This window comes from Lepidochelys kempii, unplaced genomic scaffold (genome assembly GCF_965140265.1).
Source record: "Lepidochelys kempii isolate rLepKem1 unplaced genomic scaffold, rLepKem1.hap2 scaffold_83, whole genome shotgun sequence".
In the NCBI taxonomy this organism is placed as follows: Eukaryota; Metazoa; Chordata; order Testudines; family Cheloniidae; genus Lepidochelys; species Lepidochelys kempii.
In genome coordinates this window covers 148,635-164,605 of record NW_027333647.1, presented here as the reverse complement: position 1 = coordinate 164,605, position 15,971 = coordinate 148,635, and the positions used below count along the sequence as shown (strand labels likewise).

Sequence of the window (15,971 nt, the reverse complement as noted above, 5' to 3'; positions counted from 1 at the left end):
AGGACCCTCTGGCTTCCCCAGGACCCCGCCTGGGCAGACTCACTGTGGGAAGCGCATGGAATGGCAGAGGAGGCTGAATGCTCCGAGGTCAGACCCAGGAAGGTGGAAGCCGGGCGAGCTGTGTGTCCTGCAGACAGGCTGCTCCCAGAGCGGAGACTTCCCCAGAGTCCTGCCTGGCTTCGTAGGGAGCAGGTCCAGAGCATAGCCCGGGGACTCCCTGACAACACCCATCCTTCCGTCCGTCCATCCTCCTACACGTCCACCCTTCCCCCCACATACCCATCCATCCATTCCCCTACGAGACTGTCTGTCCATCTATCCATCTGCCTTCACGCCTGTCCATCCATTCCCCTACACACCTGTCAAGGTTCCTTCCCCACTCTGAACTCTAGGGTACAGATGTGGGGACCTGCATGAAAATCTCCTCAGCTTACTTTCATCAGCTTAGGTTAAAACTTTCCCAAGGTACAAATTAGTTTTATCCTTTGCCTTTGGATTTCCACTGCCACCACCAAACTTTAACTGGGTTTAGTGGGAAACATAGTTTGGACATGTCTTTCCCCCCAAAATCCTCCCAACCCTTGCACCCCACTTCCTGGGGAAGGTTTGGTAAAAATCCTCACCAATTGCATAGGTGACCACAGACCCAAACCCTTGGATCTTAGAATGATGAAAAAGCATTCAGTTTCCTTACAAGAAGACCTTTAATAGAAGTAAAGGAATCACCTCTGGAAAATCAGGATGGTAGATACCTTAAAGGGTAATTAGAATCATAGAATCATAGAATATCAGGGTTGGAAGGGACCTCAGGAGGTCATCTAGTCCAACCCCCTGCTCAAAGCAGGACAAATCCCCAATTAAATCATCCCAGCCAGGGCTTTCTCAAGCCTGACCTTAAAAACTTCTAAGGAAGGAGATTCTACCACCTCCCTAGGTAACACATTTCAGTGTTTCACCACCCTCTTGGTGAAAAAGTTTTTCCTAATATCCAACCTAAACCTCCCCCACTGCAACTTGAGACCATTACTCCTTGTCCTGTCCTCTTCCACCATTGAGAATAGTCTAGAACCATCCACTCTGGAACCACCTCTCAGGAAGTTGAAAGCAGCTATCAAATCCCCCCTCATTCTTCTCTTCTGCAGACTAAACAATCCCAGTTCCCTCAGTCTCTCCTCATAAGTCTTGTGTTCCAGACCCCTAATCATTTTTGTTGCCCTTTGCTGGACTCTCTCCAATTTATCCACATCCTTCTTGTAGTGTGGGGCCCAAAACTGGACACAGTACTCCAGATGAGGCCTCACCAATGTCGAATAGAGGGGGACGATCACGTCCCTCGATCTGCTCGCTATGCCCCTACTTATACATCCCAAAATGCCATTGGCCTTCTTGGCAACAAGGGCACACTGCTGACTCATATCCAGCTTCTCGTCCACTGTCACCCCTAGGTCCCTTCCCGCAGAACTGGTGCCGAGCCATTCGGTCCCTAGTCTGTAGCGGTGCATTGGGTTCTTCCGTCCTAAGTGCAGGACCCTGCACTTATCCTTATTGAACCTCATCAGATTTCTTTTGGCCCAATCCTCCAATTTGTCTAGGTCCTTCTGTATCCTATCCCTGCCCTCCAGAGTATCTACCACTCCTCCCAGTTTAGTATCATCCGCAAATTTGCTGAGGGTGCAATCCACACCATCCTCCAGATCATTTATGAAGATATTGAACAAAACCGGGCCCAGGACCGACCCCTGGGGCACTCCACTTGATACCGGCTGCCAACTAGACATGGAGCCATTGATCACTGCCCGTTGAGCCCGACAATCTAGCCAACTTTCTACCCACCTTATAGTGCATTCATCCAGCCCATACTTCTTTAACTTGCTGACAAGAATACTGTTGGAGACCGTGTCAAAAGCTTTGCTAAAGTCAAGAAACAATACATCCACTGCTTTCCCTTCATCCACAGAACCAGTAATCTCATCATAGAAGGCGATTAGATTAGTCAGGCATGACCTTCCCTTGGTGAATCCGTGCTGACTGTTCCTGATCACTTTCCTCTCATGCAAGTGCTTCAGGATTGATTCTTTGAGGACCTGCTCCATGATTTTTCCAGGGACTGAGGTGAGGCTGACTGGCCTGTAGTTCCCAGGATCCTCCTTCTTCCCTTTTTTAAAGATTGGCACTACATTAGCCTTTTTCCAATCATCCGGGACTTCCCCCGTTCGCCATGAGTTTTCAAAGATTATGGCCAATGGCTCTGCAATCACAGCCGCCAATTCCTTCAGCACTCTCGGATGCAACTCGTCCGGCCCCATGGACTTGCAGAAGGCCAGCTTTTGTAAATAGTCCCTAACCACCTCTTTCTCCACCGAGGGCTGGCCATCTACTCCCCATGTTGTGATGCCCAGCGCAGCAGTCTGGGAGCTGACCTTGTTCGTGAAGACAGAGGCAAAAAAAGCATTGAGTACATTAGCTTTTTCCACATCCTCTGTCACTAGGTTGCCTCCCTCATTCAGTAAGGGGCCCTCACTTTCCTTGGCTTCCTTCTTGTTGCCAACATACCTGAAGAAACCCTTCTTGTTACTCTTGACATCTCTTGCTAGCTGCAGCTCCAGGTGCGATTTGGCCCTCCTGATAACATTCCTACATGCCCGAGCAATATTTTTATACTCTTCCCTGGTCATATGTCCAACCTTCCACTTCTTGTAAGCTTCTTTTTTATGTTTAAGATCCACTAGGATTTCACCGTTAAGCCAAGCTGGTTGCCTGCCATATTTACTATTCTTTCGACACATCGGGATGGTTTGTCCCTGTAACCTCAACAGGGATTCCTTGAAATACAGCCAGCTCTCCTGGACTCCTTTCCCCTTCATGTTAGTCCCCCAGGGGATCCTGGCCATCCGTTCCCTGAGGGAGTCGAAGTCTGCTTTCCTGAAGTCCAGGGTCCGTATCCTGCTGCTTACCTTTCTTCTCTGCGTCAGGATCCTGAACTCAACCAACTCATGGTCACTGCCCCCCAGATTCCCATCCACTTTTGCTTCCTCCACTAATTCTTCCCGGTTTGTGAGCAGCAGGTCAAGAAAAGCTTCCCCCCTAGTTGGCTCCTCTAGCACTTGCACCAGGAAATTGTCCCCTACGCTTTCCAAAAACTTCCTGGATTGTCTGTGCACCGCTGTATTGCTCTCCCAGCAGATATCAGGAAAATTAAAGTCACCCATGAGAACCAGGGCATGCGATCTAGTAGCTTCTGCGAGTTGCCGGAAGAAAGCCTCGTCCACCTCCTCCCCCTGGTCCGGCGGTCTATAGCAGACTCCCACCACTACATCACTCCTGTTGCTCACACTTCTAAACTTGATCCAGAGACACTCAGGGTTTTCCTGCAGTTTCATACTGGAGCTCTGAGGATTCATACTGCTCCCTTACATACAGTGCGACTCCCCCACCTTTTCTGCCCTGCCTGTCTTTCAAAACATTAGATTCAAAACATAGAGAAAAGGAGGACTTGTGGCACCTTAGAGACTAACCAATTTATTTGAGCATGAGCTTTCGTGAGCTACAGCTCACTTCATCGGATGCATACCGTGGAAACTGCAGCAGACTTTATATACACACAGAGAATATGAAACAAAACCTCCTCCCACCCCACTGTCCTGCTGGTAATAGCTTATCTAAAGTGATCATCAAGTTGGGCCATTTCCAGCACAAATCCAGGTTTTCTCACCCTCCAACCCCACACAAATTCACTCTCCTGCTGGTGATAGCCCATCCAAAGTGACAACTCTCTACACAATGTGCATGATAATCAAGGTGGGCCATTTCCTGCACAAATCCAGGTTCTCTCACCCCCTCACCCCCTCCCAAAAACCACACACATAAACTCACTATCCTGCTGGTAATAGCTCATCCAAACTGACCACTCTCCAAGTTTAAATCCAAGTTAAACCAGAACATCTGGTGGGGGGAGGGGGAGGAAAAAACAAGGGGAAATAGGCTACCTTGCATAATGACTTAGCCACTCCCAGTCTCTATTTAAGCCTAAATTAATAGTATCCAATTTGCAAATGAATTCCAATTCAGCAGTTTCTCGCTGGTGTCTGGATTTGAAGTTTTTTTGTTTTAAGATAGCGACCTTCATGTCTGTGATTGCGTGACCAGAGAGATTGAAGTGTTCTCCGACTGGTTTATGAATCTTATAATTCTTGACATCTGATTTGTGTCCATTTATTCTTTTACGTAGAGACTGTCCAGTTTGACCAATGTACATGGCAGAGGGGCATTGCTGGCACATGATGGCATATATCACATTGGTGGATGTGCAGCTGAACGAGCCTCTGATCGTGTGGCTGATGTTATTAGGCCCTGTGATGGTGTCCCCTGAATAGATATGTGGGCAGAGTTGGCAACGGGCTTTGTTGCAAGGATAAGTTCCTGGGTTAGTGGTTCTGTTGTGTGGTATGTGGTTGTTGGTGAGTATTTGCTTCAGGTTGCGGGGCTATCTGTTGGCAAGGACTGGCCTGTCTCCCAAGATGTGTGAGAGTGTTGGGTCATCCTTTAGGATAGGTTGTAGATCCTTAATAATGCATTGGAGGGGTTTTAGTTGGGGGCTGAAGGTGACGGCTAGTGGCGTTCTGTTATTTTCTTTGTTAGGCCTGTCCTGTAGTAGGTAACTTCTGGGAACTCTTCTGGCTCTATCAATCTGTTTCTTTACTTCCGCAGATGGGTATTGTAGTTGTAAGAAAGCTTGACAGAAATCTTGTAGGTGTTTGTCTCTGTCTGAGGGGTTGGAGCAAATGCGGTTGTATCGCAGAGCCTGGCTGTAGATGATGGATCGTGTGGTGTGGTCAGGGTGAAAGCTGGAGGCATGCAGGTAGGAATAGCGGTCAGTAGGCTTCCGGTATAGGGTGGTGTTTATGTGACCATTGTTTATGAGCACTGTAGTGTCCAGGAAGTGGATCTCTTGTGTGGACTGGACCAGGCTGAGGTTGATGGTGGGATGGAAATTGTTGAAATCATGGCGGAATTCCTCAAGGGCTTCTTTTCCATGGGTCCAGATGATGAAGATGTCATCAATATAGCGCAAGTAGAGTAGGGGCGTTAGGGGACGAGAGCTGAGGAAGCGTTGTTCTAAATCAGCCATAAAAATGTTGGCATACTGTGGGGCCATGCGGGTACCCATAGCAGTGCCGCTGATCTGAAGGTATACATTGTCTGATACAATGATACGTCGGCGCGTAGCTAGTACACAGCTCCTGGATCTTCTGTCGCTGCATAAGCCCAAGCGTCATGGAGAGGTTCACCTCTTCCACACCAGCACTTTTCCCTTCGTAGTAGACACCTTCAGGCCACTCAGCGTCGTCTCCTCTCTGGGCTGTAAACTGACAAAGCTTTAATTCTCTGGAATAAAAGGGCTTTAGAGAATTAATATGGTACACCTTAGGCTTTTGGTTGGAGGTGGGGAATGCTATGAGATAATTAACAGCTCCCAGGCGCTCCTGGACTGTGAATGGCCCTTCCCACGATGCTTCCATTTTATAGGCCTGGAGCGCCTTAAGACCATGACCTGGTCCCCTACTTTGAAGGAACGCTCTCTGGCATGTTTATCATACCAGGCTTTTTGCTCTTTTTGAGCATCCTGTAAGTTTTCTTTAGCAAGGGCTAAAGAGGTTCGGAGGGTGTTTTGTAGGTTGGTTACAAAGTCCAGAACGTTATGTTCCTGGAGAAGGTGTAAATCCCTCCCATTGCTGCTTCACCGACTGTAATGGCCCCTTAACCTCACAGCCATATACAAGTTCAAATGGGGAAAACCCTAAACTGGGATGTGGTACAGCTCTGTAGGCAAAGAGCAACTGCTGCAACACTAGGTCCCAATCATTGGAGTGCTCATTTACGAATTTACGTATCATGGTCCCCAAAGTCCCCTTAAACTTCTCCACCATGCCGTTTGTTTGATGGTGGTAAGGAGTGGCAACCAAGTGACTTACCCCATGAGCTTCCCAGAGGTTTTCCATAGTTCCTGCCAGGAAATTAGTCCCTGCACCTGTGAGGATGTCGGAGGGCCAACCTACCCTGGCAAAAATGTCTGCTAGTGCCTGGCACACACTTTTAGCCCTGGGGTTTCTTAGAGTTACTGCTTCCGGCCATCAGGTGGCAAAATCCATGAAAGTCAGTCTGTACTGCTTCCCTCTGGGTGTCTTTTTCGGAAAAGGACCCAGAATATCCACAGCTACTCACTGAAATGGAACTTCAATGATGGGGAGTGGTTGGAGAAGGGCTTTGACCTGGTCTTGGGGTTTTCCCACTCTTTGGCATACTTCACAAGACCGGACATATGTAGAAACATCCTTGCCCATTCCCTCCCAGTGGAATGCCCCCCCCAAACGGTCTTTGGTCCTGTTCAGCCCAGCATGGCCACTATGGTGATCGTGGGGAAAGCTCAAGATCTTGGCCTGGTATTTAGTTGGACCTACCAACTGTCTCTGAGGATGCCAGTCTTCCTGGTGTCCACCAGAAGGAGTTTCCTTGTATAAAAGTCTTCTTTCTACAACAAACCTGGATCGATTAGAAAAGCTGAGAGGCGGTGCATTGCTCCGTGCTGCCGTCCAAGCGCTCTGGAGGCTTTCATCCTCTTCCTGTTCGTCTGGAACTGTTCCCTTGATGCTGGAGACATCAGTTCCTCATTGGATTGTGGACCTATGCTTGGTCCCTCTGGAAGCAATGTAGGGGATGGGGCTGTTTCCGTTGACTGTGAACCGCTCTCCGCTGGGACACTATATTGGGGTTCTGGCTCTGGCTGAGCCTCTTGTGTAGGGTTATGGGCTGCTGCTGGCTCAGGTTCGGTGGGGCCCTCTGGTGTTGAGGTTGCAAGTACTGGATTCAGTGCTAGCAATGGGTCTGGTGCTGGTTGTTCCTCAGGTTCTGGGACTGGTTCCGTCTGGGTCTCTGGGACTGGATCCACTAGTACTGTTGCAGACATTGGCCTGGGGTCCGGGTCCATCACCTCTGACCGGGTCCTGAGAGAAGTTTCCTGAACAGAGCTAGGCCTCACGGCTCGTTTAGCCTGGCTGCGGGTGACCATTCCCACCCTCTTGGCCCACTTCACATGATTGGCCAAGTCTTCCCCCAACAGCATGGGGATGGGATAATCATCATCGACTGCAAAAGTCCACGTTCCTGACCAGCCCTGGTACTGGACAGGCAATTTGGCTGTAGGCAAATGGAAAGAGTGGGACTTGAAGGGTTGAATCGTCACTTGGATCTCTGGGTTGATTAAATTGGGGTCCACTAAGGAAGCATGGATAGCTGACACTTGTGCTCCGGTGTCCCTCCACGCGGTGACCTTCTTCCCGCCCACACTCACAGTTTCCCTCCACTCCAAGGGTATCTGGGAGGTATCTGGGCCTGGGGATCTTTGGTGTGATTCCGGTGCAATGAACTGTAATCTGTTGGGGATTTTGGGGCAGTTGGCCTTTACTTGCCCCAGCCCGTTACATTTAAAACATCGTCCAGCTGAGGGGTCACTGGGGCGAGGTGGGTTGCTGGAGAACGGGGTGGTGGGATAAGGTGTCTGGAGGGTTCTTTGGGAGGTAGGTGGGGCCTTGGGTGACCCCCGGTAAGAGCGTGTGGTCTGGGGTTGTCCCTTCTGGTCTCCGCTCCAACTGCGACCAGTTTTCTTCTTCTCTGCCACCTGCACCTATCTGGCTCCGATCTCTCCTGCCTCGATTACAGTTTTGGGCTTCCCATCTAGGATGTATCTTTCTATTTCCTCAGGAACACCCTCTAAGAATTGTTCCATTTGCATTAGGAAGGGTAAATTTACTGGAGATTCAACACTTGCTCCTGATATCCAGGCATCCCAGTGATTTACAATGTGGTAGGCATGTCAGGTAAATGACACGTCTGGTTTCCACCTTAGGGCTCTGAACCTCCGATGAGAATGCTTGGGTGTTATCCCCATTCTGACTCTCGCCTTGGATTTAAACCGTTCATACTTGTTCATGTGTTCTTTAGGCATTTCAGCCGCCACCTCAGCTAATTGTCCACTGAGCTGCGGCCTCAGCTCTACCATGTATTGGTCTGTAGAGATGCTGTACCCAAGGCAGGCCCTTTTGAAGTTTTCTAAGAAGGCCTCGGTATCATCGCCTGCCTTGTAGGTGGGGAACTTTCTGGGATGGGAAGTGCTACCTGGAGAAGGATTGCTAGGGTTTGTAGGTATATTCTGCTGAGTCTTTACCTTCTCCATCTCCAGTTCATGCTTCCTCTCTTTCTCCTCCTCCTCCTCCACATGCTGCCTCTCTTTTTCCTTCTCCTCCTCCACATGCTTCCTTGCCTCCATTTCCCTCCTGTGGGCAACCTCCTGTACCTCCTTCTCCAGCCGCATGAGTTCTATCTGTCTTTCATGTTCCTTTTGTTTTTGCTCAGCCTGAAATCTGGCTAATTCCAGTGTTTCTTGAGCCATGGATTCTGTCATCTTAACCTCTCTGTTTTTAACTAACTTTACACCGGAGGTTTGGAAATAAACAAACAAACAAAACTTGGCTGTAAAATTTTGCTGTGCTGGAATAGGATACCTATTCTCTGATAGTGATTGTCAGCCTACAGAAAAAGACAATTCCCTTTGTCTCTGCTCTGGCCCCAAATCAAAGCAAAAAACCTCCAACTACTTGGAAACCTGCTTATCAGCAGCCCCAAAGGAAAAAAAATTTCGTGTTCAAATCTGTGCTCCTTCTAAAAAAAAAAAAAATCAAAATCCGAAAAAAAACCCCTGCCACTTTTGTCTCCAGGGAAATGGGTAGAACACCCCCCCCCTCCCATTTAGTTGTAGGGGGAAACAAAACCTCAGGTTTTCGAAGACTGTGCATTTCCCTGCAGGAGATTAACTACTCTGCCTCCAGGCAAAGAAAACCTGCAATTCACAAAGATAATCCCCTTTTGTCTCTGCTCTGGCCCCAAAGCAGAGAAAAAACTAGTTGCTTTCAGTTGGACCTCCTTTCCAGCAGCCCCAAAGGAAAAAAAATATTTCCTTTTTAAAATCCGTTTTTCTGGTTCAAAAAAATCTCAAATTGATCTCAAAATGATTTCAGGTTAATCCCACCACTCTGCCACCATGTCAAGGTTCCTTCCCACTCTGAACTCTAGGGTACAGATGTGGGGACCTGCATGAAAACCTCCTAAGCTTACTTTCATCAGTTTCGGTGAAAACTTCCCCAAGGTACAAATTAATTTTGTCCTTTGCCCCTAGATTTCTACTGCCACCACCAAACTTTAACTGGGTTTACTGGGAAAGGTAGTTTGGACACGCCTTTCCCCCCAAATCCTCCCAACCCTTGCACCCCACTTCCTGGGGAAGGTTTGGTACAAATCCTCACCAATTTGCATAGGTGACCACAGACCCAAACCCTTGGATCTTAGAACAATGAAAAAGCATTGAGTTTCCTTACAAGAAGACTTTTAATAGAAGTAGAAAAGAATCACCTCTGTAAAATCAGGATGGCAAATACCTTACAGGGGAATTAGATTCAAAACAGAGAGAATGTCTCTAGGCAAAACCTTAAGTTACAAAAAGACACACAGACAGGAATATCCATTCTGTTCAGCACAGCCATTTTCTCAGCCATTTAAAGAAATCATAATCTAGCACATACCTAGCTAGATTACTTACTAAATTCTAAGAGTCCATTCCTGTTCTGTCCCCAGCAAAAGCATCACACAGACAGACACAGACCCTTTGTTTTTCTCCCTCCTCCCAGCTTTTGAAAGCATCTTATCTCCTCATTGGTCATTTTGGTCAGGTGCCAGCGAGGTTACCTTTAGCTTCTTAACCCTTTACAGGTGAGAGGATTTTTCCTCTGGAGAGGAGGGATTATAAAGGAGTTTACCCTTCCCTTACTATTTATGACAACAGGTGAAAGTGTTTTGCCACTGGCCATGGGGTATTTTATAGCACTGGGGACACAAAGGTGGATCCTCTTCCCTTTATATTTATGACAGGTCCTTTCTTATGTTATTATAAAAATACATAAGTGTTATGGCCACATTGTGACTGACAAATAGCTTCCTTTCTCAGTTTCCCCGGGTAATGATAAGATAACTCCACTGGGATATAAATATTGTTCTTACAGTTCAGTGGATAGTACATAGAGCTGCACAAACAAGTCATTGTGTCAGGAAATTTTAGCTCGTACTGACTTCACTAGTGCTTTATATCTGGCCTGTTGTAAAACGAGGCAAACATCAAGATAAGCTGATGTACCCCCTGGAAGACCTGTGTGTACCCTGGAGTACACGGACCCCTGGCTGAGAACCACAGATCTCCACTAACGCACAAGGGAATTGGCCTCAAGACACATTGCATCACCTGATCAGCCAAAGTCACATGCAGGGTTGTGAAATCTCCCATCTCCGGGTCCACCAGGATGTCATGGGGCAGCCCCAGCCGATCCCCCAGGGGGCAGGTATTTGCCAACCTGCCGGATAAAACCACAGCCAGATGCTTCCTCACTGTTCTGTCACTGCAGCTAACATCCAGGCACCATGTGGGTGGCTCTGCCCCTCTGTCTGCTGTCCGCTCTCCTGGCCACAGGTGAGTCCCGTGCGTCCCGGGGCACAGGGAGCCAGGTGGTGGGGTCGGGAATTCACTTGGGGAACGTGCCACTGTGGATGGCGGATTCTGGGGTCAGGATGGAATTTGTGGGTAAAAGCAGCAAGAGGAAAACCCGGAGTCACGTCCCCCGGCTGACTCGGGGAGAGCAGGGATTGGAGTCTGGGACTCCCACAGCCCACGCTAGGGGCCTGGCCAGCGGGTCTGAGTCCGTCTGTCCTTCCTTCTTCTCGTTCCTCCTCCATCTCTCGCCCGAGCTTGGGGTCATCCCGATGAGGAGCAGCACCCCCGTCCACATGTCGTCCTGCCTAGAAATGTTCCCCTGCCTGTCAGCGCTGAGATTCCTGCCAGGACTCCTGGCTTCATTCCCTGGGTTTGAAAGGGGAATGGGGCTGCAACGGGTAGGGGCTGGGAGCCAGGACTTCTGGGCTCATTCCCCAGCTGTCGAAGCGGGCTGGGGTGTAGTGAGTTTGAGCAGAGATGGCTGGAAATCAGGATTCACGGGTTCTGTCCGTGGCTCTGAAAGAGGCGTGGGATCTCATGGGTTAGAGTGGGCTGGGAGTCAGGAGTGAGGAGTTCTCAGCTGTCTTCTTGGTTCTAACCCTGAATTGAACACATCTTTTTTCTACCTCAGTTTCCATATTTCTTTGATAGGGATAATATAACTTTGCAACCATCTAGGGACATAGAAGGGCAGGGGAAGGTGTTCTGAGGTTTAAGTGATGTTTCCACATGAAAGCTCTAAAAAAACCAAAGTGGGAAAATCTTTCTTTCTTTCTTAAAACTACCTTATGCTCATGTAACGAATTTAAAGGCCCCCACGCTCTGGAGAGGAAAGAGTTGATGCTCCTGGGATCGCTGGCTGGAGGTGCACAGCCATCTATCCAAAGGCTTGACAAGCGTCAATTGTATTCTGAAGAAGCAAATTGGCAGGATCAGCAATGAAAAGTGGGCTGAAGTCGAGTGTGGCTGAGCTGACGTAACTCTGAGAGGCAGAGGCCTGGAGCAGAGAGTGACGGCGGGGTGTGTGTGTGTGAAAGGTTCACCGCAAAGCCAGGCACAAACCCCTTTTCAGAGCAGCCGAAGTCTTGTTTTTCTGTCTACACAGACGTGTGGGGTTTGTTCGCAGGCACAAGCTGCACCCCAGATAGCCACGTCAGCAGCTGAAAATGTATTCTAGCCACAGACACTCAGGCAGCAAACTGACTTGTCTGCGGTTTTGAGTAAGATACAAATGACCAGCTAGCAAGATGCCTTTCCCCATCCGGAGATTTAAATGGAACTGGGCAGAACTGCTGCAAAAGCAGGTGGCATTTCTCCAAGATCTGCCTGCCCACACGTTCAGTGAGGAGGCATTGGTGGTAACAACTCCCACAGTTGGTTGGTGGTGGTATTTCGCCCACGGGCACTGCCTGGGGACGGGTGGGAAGCCTCGGTTTGTACTGAGAAGGGATTTTTCCAACCTCCAGGGAGCGCTCTGCAATGCGAGGTGTGTGTGTCCGCAGAGCAATCATGCTCCGGCCCCCTGCAGCCCTGCGCCCCCTCGGAAGCGACCTGCGTCACTGTCGTGGCTGAGTTCAGGCTGGGTGAGTGAAAGAAGATTCCTACTAAGTGTAGACACCATTGTCCTCCTGAAGCCAGGGGTCGAAACCAGGAGTCCTGGCTCCCAGCCCCTCCCCCTACTCTAACCAATAGACTCTCCTCCTCTCCAGGAGCAGGGACTGCTCCGTCTGGAAAGGTAATGTCATAGACAGGGGATGGGATGAGATGGGAATTGCAGTGGGTGGCTGTGGGCCCTGGATCAGACAGAAGAGAGGATTTTATCGGGGGTGGGGGGGGAAGATGAGATTAGTTGGGGGTGGGGTGGATGGAACAAAAGGGGAGGATGAAGCAGCTGGGGGTCCATTGGGGAGCTCAGAGGTGATTCTACGTTTCTCTTCCACAGTGGGAAACTCCTTCTCCTACACTGGTAAATCGTGCCTGGAGCCCAAGAACTGTGAGCCCGGCCCCTTCTCGCTGACCTACGCGCACAATGTCACCGTGCGGGCGAACATCGCCTGCTGTGACACCGACGGCTGCAACGCCGGGGCCATCCCAGGTGTGTGTCTGCTGCAAACCTAGAGCCGTGCTCTGGCCATACCTGCCTGGAGAGTACCCAGGAGTCCTGGCTCCCAGCCCCCCTGCTCTAACCACTAGACCCCACTCGCTTCCCCGAGCTGGGATCGAGCCCAGCGTGTGGTGAATCTCCACCCCTGGCTGACTGTGTGTGTCTGACTCTTCTCAGTGCCAACTGTGAGCTCCGTCCCCAATGGCCGGCAGTGCCCTTCTTTCTTCAAAAAGGGGGCATATCGCTGGCAGGAGAAGGAGCTCTTGGCCTGTACCGGCGCTGAGGACCATTGTGTTGAGGAATCTGGGATATTAACACTGGGTAAGTTCTCCAGATGGGGGCGGGGTCTGAACACAGAGTACGAGGTGGAGCCCAGGTGTCCTGGCTCAGTCCCAGCCCCCCTTGCTCTGACCCACTAGACTCCACTCCCCTGGCAGAGTTACAGAGAGAACCCTGGAGTCCTACTTGCTGAGATGCCAAAGGAGCACCCAAGGAGGATAAGGCCACTGCAGAGAAAGTAAATGAATTCTGTGCATCGGTCTTCACGGCTGAGGCTGGGAGGGAGATTCCCAAATCGGAGCCATTCTGTTTTGGTGACAAATCTGAGGAACTGTCCCAGATTGAGGAGTCATTACAGGAGTTTTTGCACCAAATTGATAAATTAAACAGTAATAAGTCACCAGGACCAGATGGGATTCGCCCAAGAGTTTGGAAGGAACTCAAACGTCAAATTACAGAATGACTAACTGTGGTTTGTAACCTACTTTTTAAATCAGCTTCTGTTCCAACTGGCTGGAGGATGGCTGATGACACGCCAATTTCTAAAAAGGGCTCCAGAGGTGATCCCGGCAGCTGCAGGCCAATAAGTCCGACTTCAGTACTGGGCAAACTCATTGAAACTATAGGAAAGAAGAGAACTGTCAGACACATAGATGAACATAATTTGTTGTGGAAGGGTCAACATGGTTTTGGTAAAGGGAAATCACGCCTCACCAATCTACTAGAATTCTTTGAGGGGGTCAACAAGTGTGTGGACAAGGGGGATCCCATGGATATAGTGTACTTAGATGTGGCGGTTCAATGATGAGACAGAACACAGCTTTATGCAAGCAAGGAGGCTGGTCAGCTGAGATGGGCTGTTCTGCCCCCCCCCGCCTTCCACCTTCTCCTTTTATTATATTTCTCCCCCCTAAGCATTACACACTGCTACCGCAAAAAGATACACAAAGGAATGTATGACGTTGATTAATATACTTATTTACCATCCTTTATCTACTACAATCCTGGTTCTCAGGCCTTGAGCCCAGGCTAAGAAAGCTTCCCACAGTTGCTGCCCCAACAATCAAGTTCTCATGGTTCATATCTAGCCCTTGTCCTTGGATAGAGCAATGTGTGCATTGCTTCTACAAAACAGTCAGGGTGAGCCCCGCCTGCTTCCAGGTGGAATAGCTAAACATGAACCCTTCACTTAGATTTTCAGAAAGCGTCCCTCACCAAAGGCTCTTAAACAAAGTGAGCTGTCACGCGATAAAATCCTCTCATGGCTCAGTAACTGGTTAAAAGATAGGGAAAAAAGGGTAGGAAGAAATGGTCAGTTTTCAGAAGGGAGAGAGGTAAATAGTGGGAGTCCCCCAGGGATCTGCACTGGGCCCAGTGCTATTCACCAAATTCCGAAATGTTCTGGAAAAAGGGGTAAATCGTTAGGTGGGAAAATTTGCAGAAGATACAAACCTACTCAAGATATTAAAGTCCAAAGGAGACTGCGAAGAGGTACTAAAGGGTCTCTCAGAACTGGGTGACTGGGCAACAAAATGGCAGAGGAAATTCAATGTTGATAAATGCAAAGTAACGCACATGGGCAAACGTAATCCCAACTAGACATACACAATGATGGGTCGAATTTACCACTCAAGAAAGATCTTGGAGTCACTGTGGATACTTCTCTGAAATCATCCACTCCATGTGCAGCGGCCGTAAAAAAGCAAACAGAATGCTGGGAATCATTCATAAAGGGACAGAGAATGAGACAGACAATAGCATGTTGCCTCAATATAAATCCATGGGACGCCCACAACTTGAACACTGCATGCGGATGTGGTCGCCCCTCTCAGAAAAGAGATATTGGAATTGGAAAATCTTCAGAAAAGCCCAACCAAAATGATGAGGGGGATGGAACGGCTGCCATATGAGGAGAGATTAATAAGAGTGGGACTTTTCATCCTGGACAAGAGACGGCTAAGGGGGATATGATCGAGGTCTAAAGAAGGTTGAAGGGTGTGGAGGAAGGAAATAAGGAAGTGTTATTTACTCCTCCTAAAATAAAAACGAGGGGTCACCACAGGCAGCAGGTTTAAAACAAACCAAAGGAAGTACTCCTTCACACAACGCACAGTCAACCTGTGGAACTCATTGCCGGAGGATGTTTTGACGGCCAAGACTATATAACAGGGTTCAAACAGGAACTAGAGAAGTTCCTGGAGGACAGGTCCATCTGTGGCTATAGCCAGGATGGGCAGGGAAGGTGGCCCTAGCCTCTGTTTGCCAGGAGCTGGGAATGGGCGACGGGACGGATCACTGGATGATTCCCTGTTCTGTTCCTTCCCTCTGAGGCACCTGGCACTGGCCAGAGGATACTGGGCTAGATGGACCTTTGGGGTGACCCAGGGGGGCCGTTCCTCGGTTATGTTCTCACGTTGTTCCAGCCCCCTGCTCTGAGCACTAGACCCCACTCTGCCTGCAGAGCCGGGTGCAGTCCTGCTGGGAGGGGAGTGTGTGAGAAACCACATGGGGGTCAGGGGAGGGGATGTGGGAGCCCCCGATCACGTCTCTCTCCCCCCGTCCAGGTGGCATCACCCTGACGAAGATTGCGGCTGGATGTGTCTCCCCTGGCACCTGCGTGAAGAGAGTGGGGGTGAAGAAATACGCCCAGGGCGTGGTGGAGGTGCTGAGCCGGGCCGACTGCTACCCAGCTCCCAGGGCTGCCGGGGGCATCGGGGAGCCCTGAGCCCCGGCGTGGCATCCTCCCCTTCTGCTGCGCACTGGGCTGCAGTGCACCTCCCTTCAGCAGCCTCCGGCTGGTGGTTCTCTTTGGGGGGGATTGTGGGTCCCTTTTGTGCACTGGCTGAATAAAGCGAGTTGTGGGGAAAGCACCCCCCTTGCTCCTTGTCCCCTGACCGCCCCCTACCGGGCGCCCCCCGCCCCTATCTGTGCACGAGTGATGCTGGCAGGAAGAGAACCCGGGAGTCCTGACTCCCAGTACCCCACCCTGTAACCCAC

At 49.8% G+C, this 15,971-nt stretch overlaps 1 protein-coding gene across 1 annotated transcript; it reads left to right on the top strand.

Annotated features, from left to right (window-relative positions):
• Positions 1-10,974: 10,974 nt before the first annotated feature.
• On the top strand, positions 10,975-15,699 carry LOC140904824 (phospholipase A2 inhibitor and Ly6/PLAUR domain-containing protein-like). Its single transcript, XM_073327152.1, has 5 exons — positions 10,975-10,989; positions 12,120-12,174; positions 12,534-12,686; positions 12,873-13,016; positions 15,539-15,699. The coding sequence occupies exons 1-5, from the start codon at positions 10,975-10,977 to the stop codon at positions 15,697-15,699; spliced, it is 528 nt and encodes a 175-aa protein (XP_073183253.1).
• The last annotated feature ends 272 nt before the right edge of the window (positions 15,700-15,971 follow it).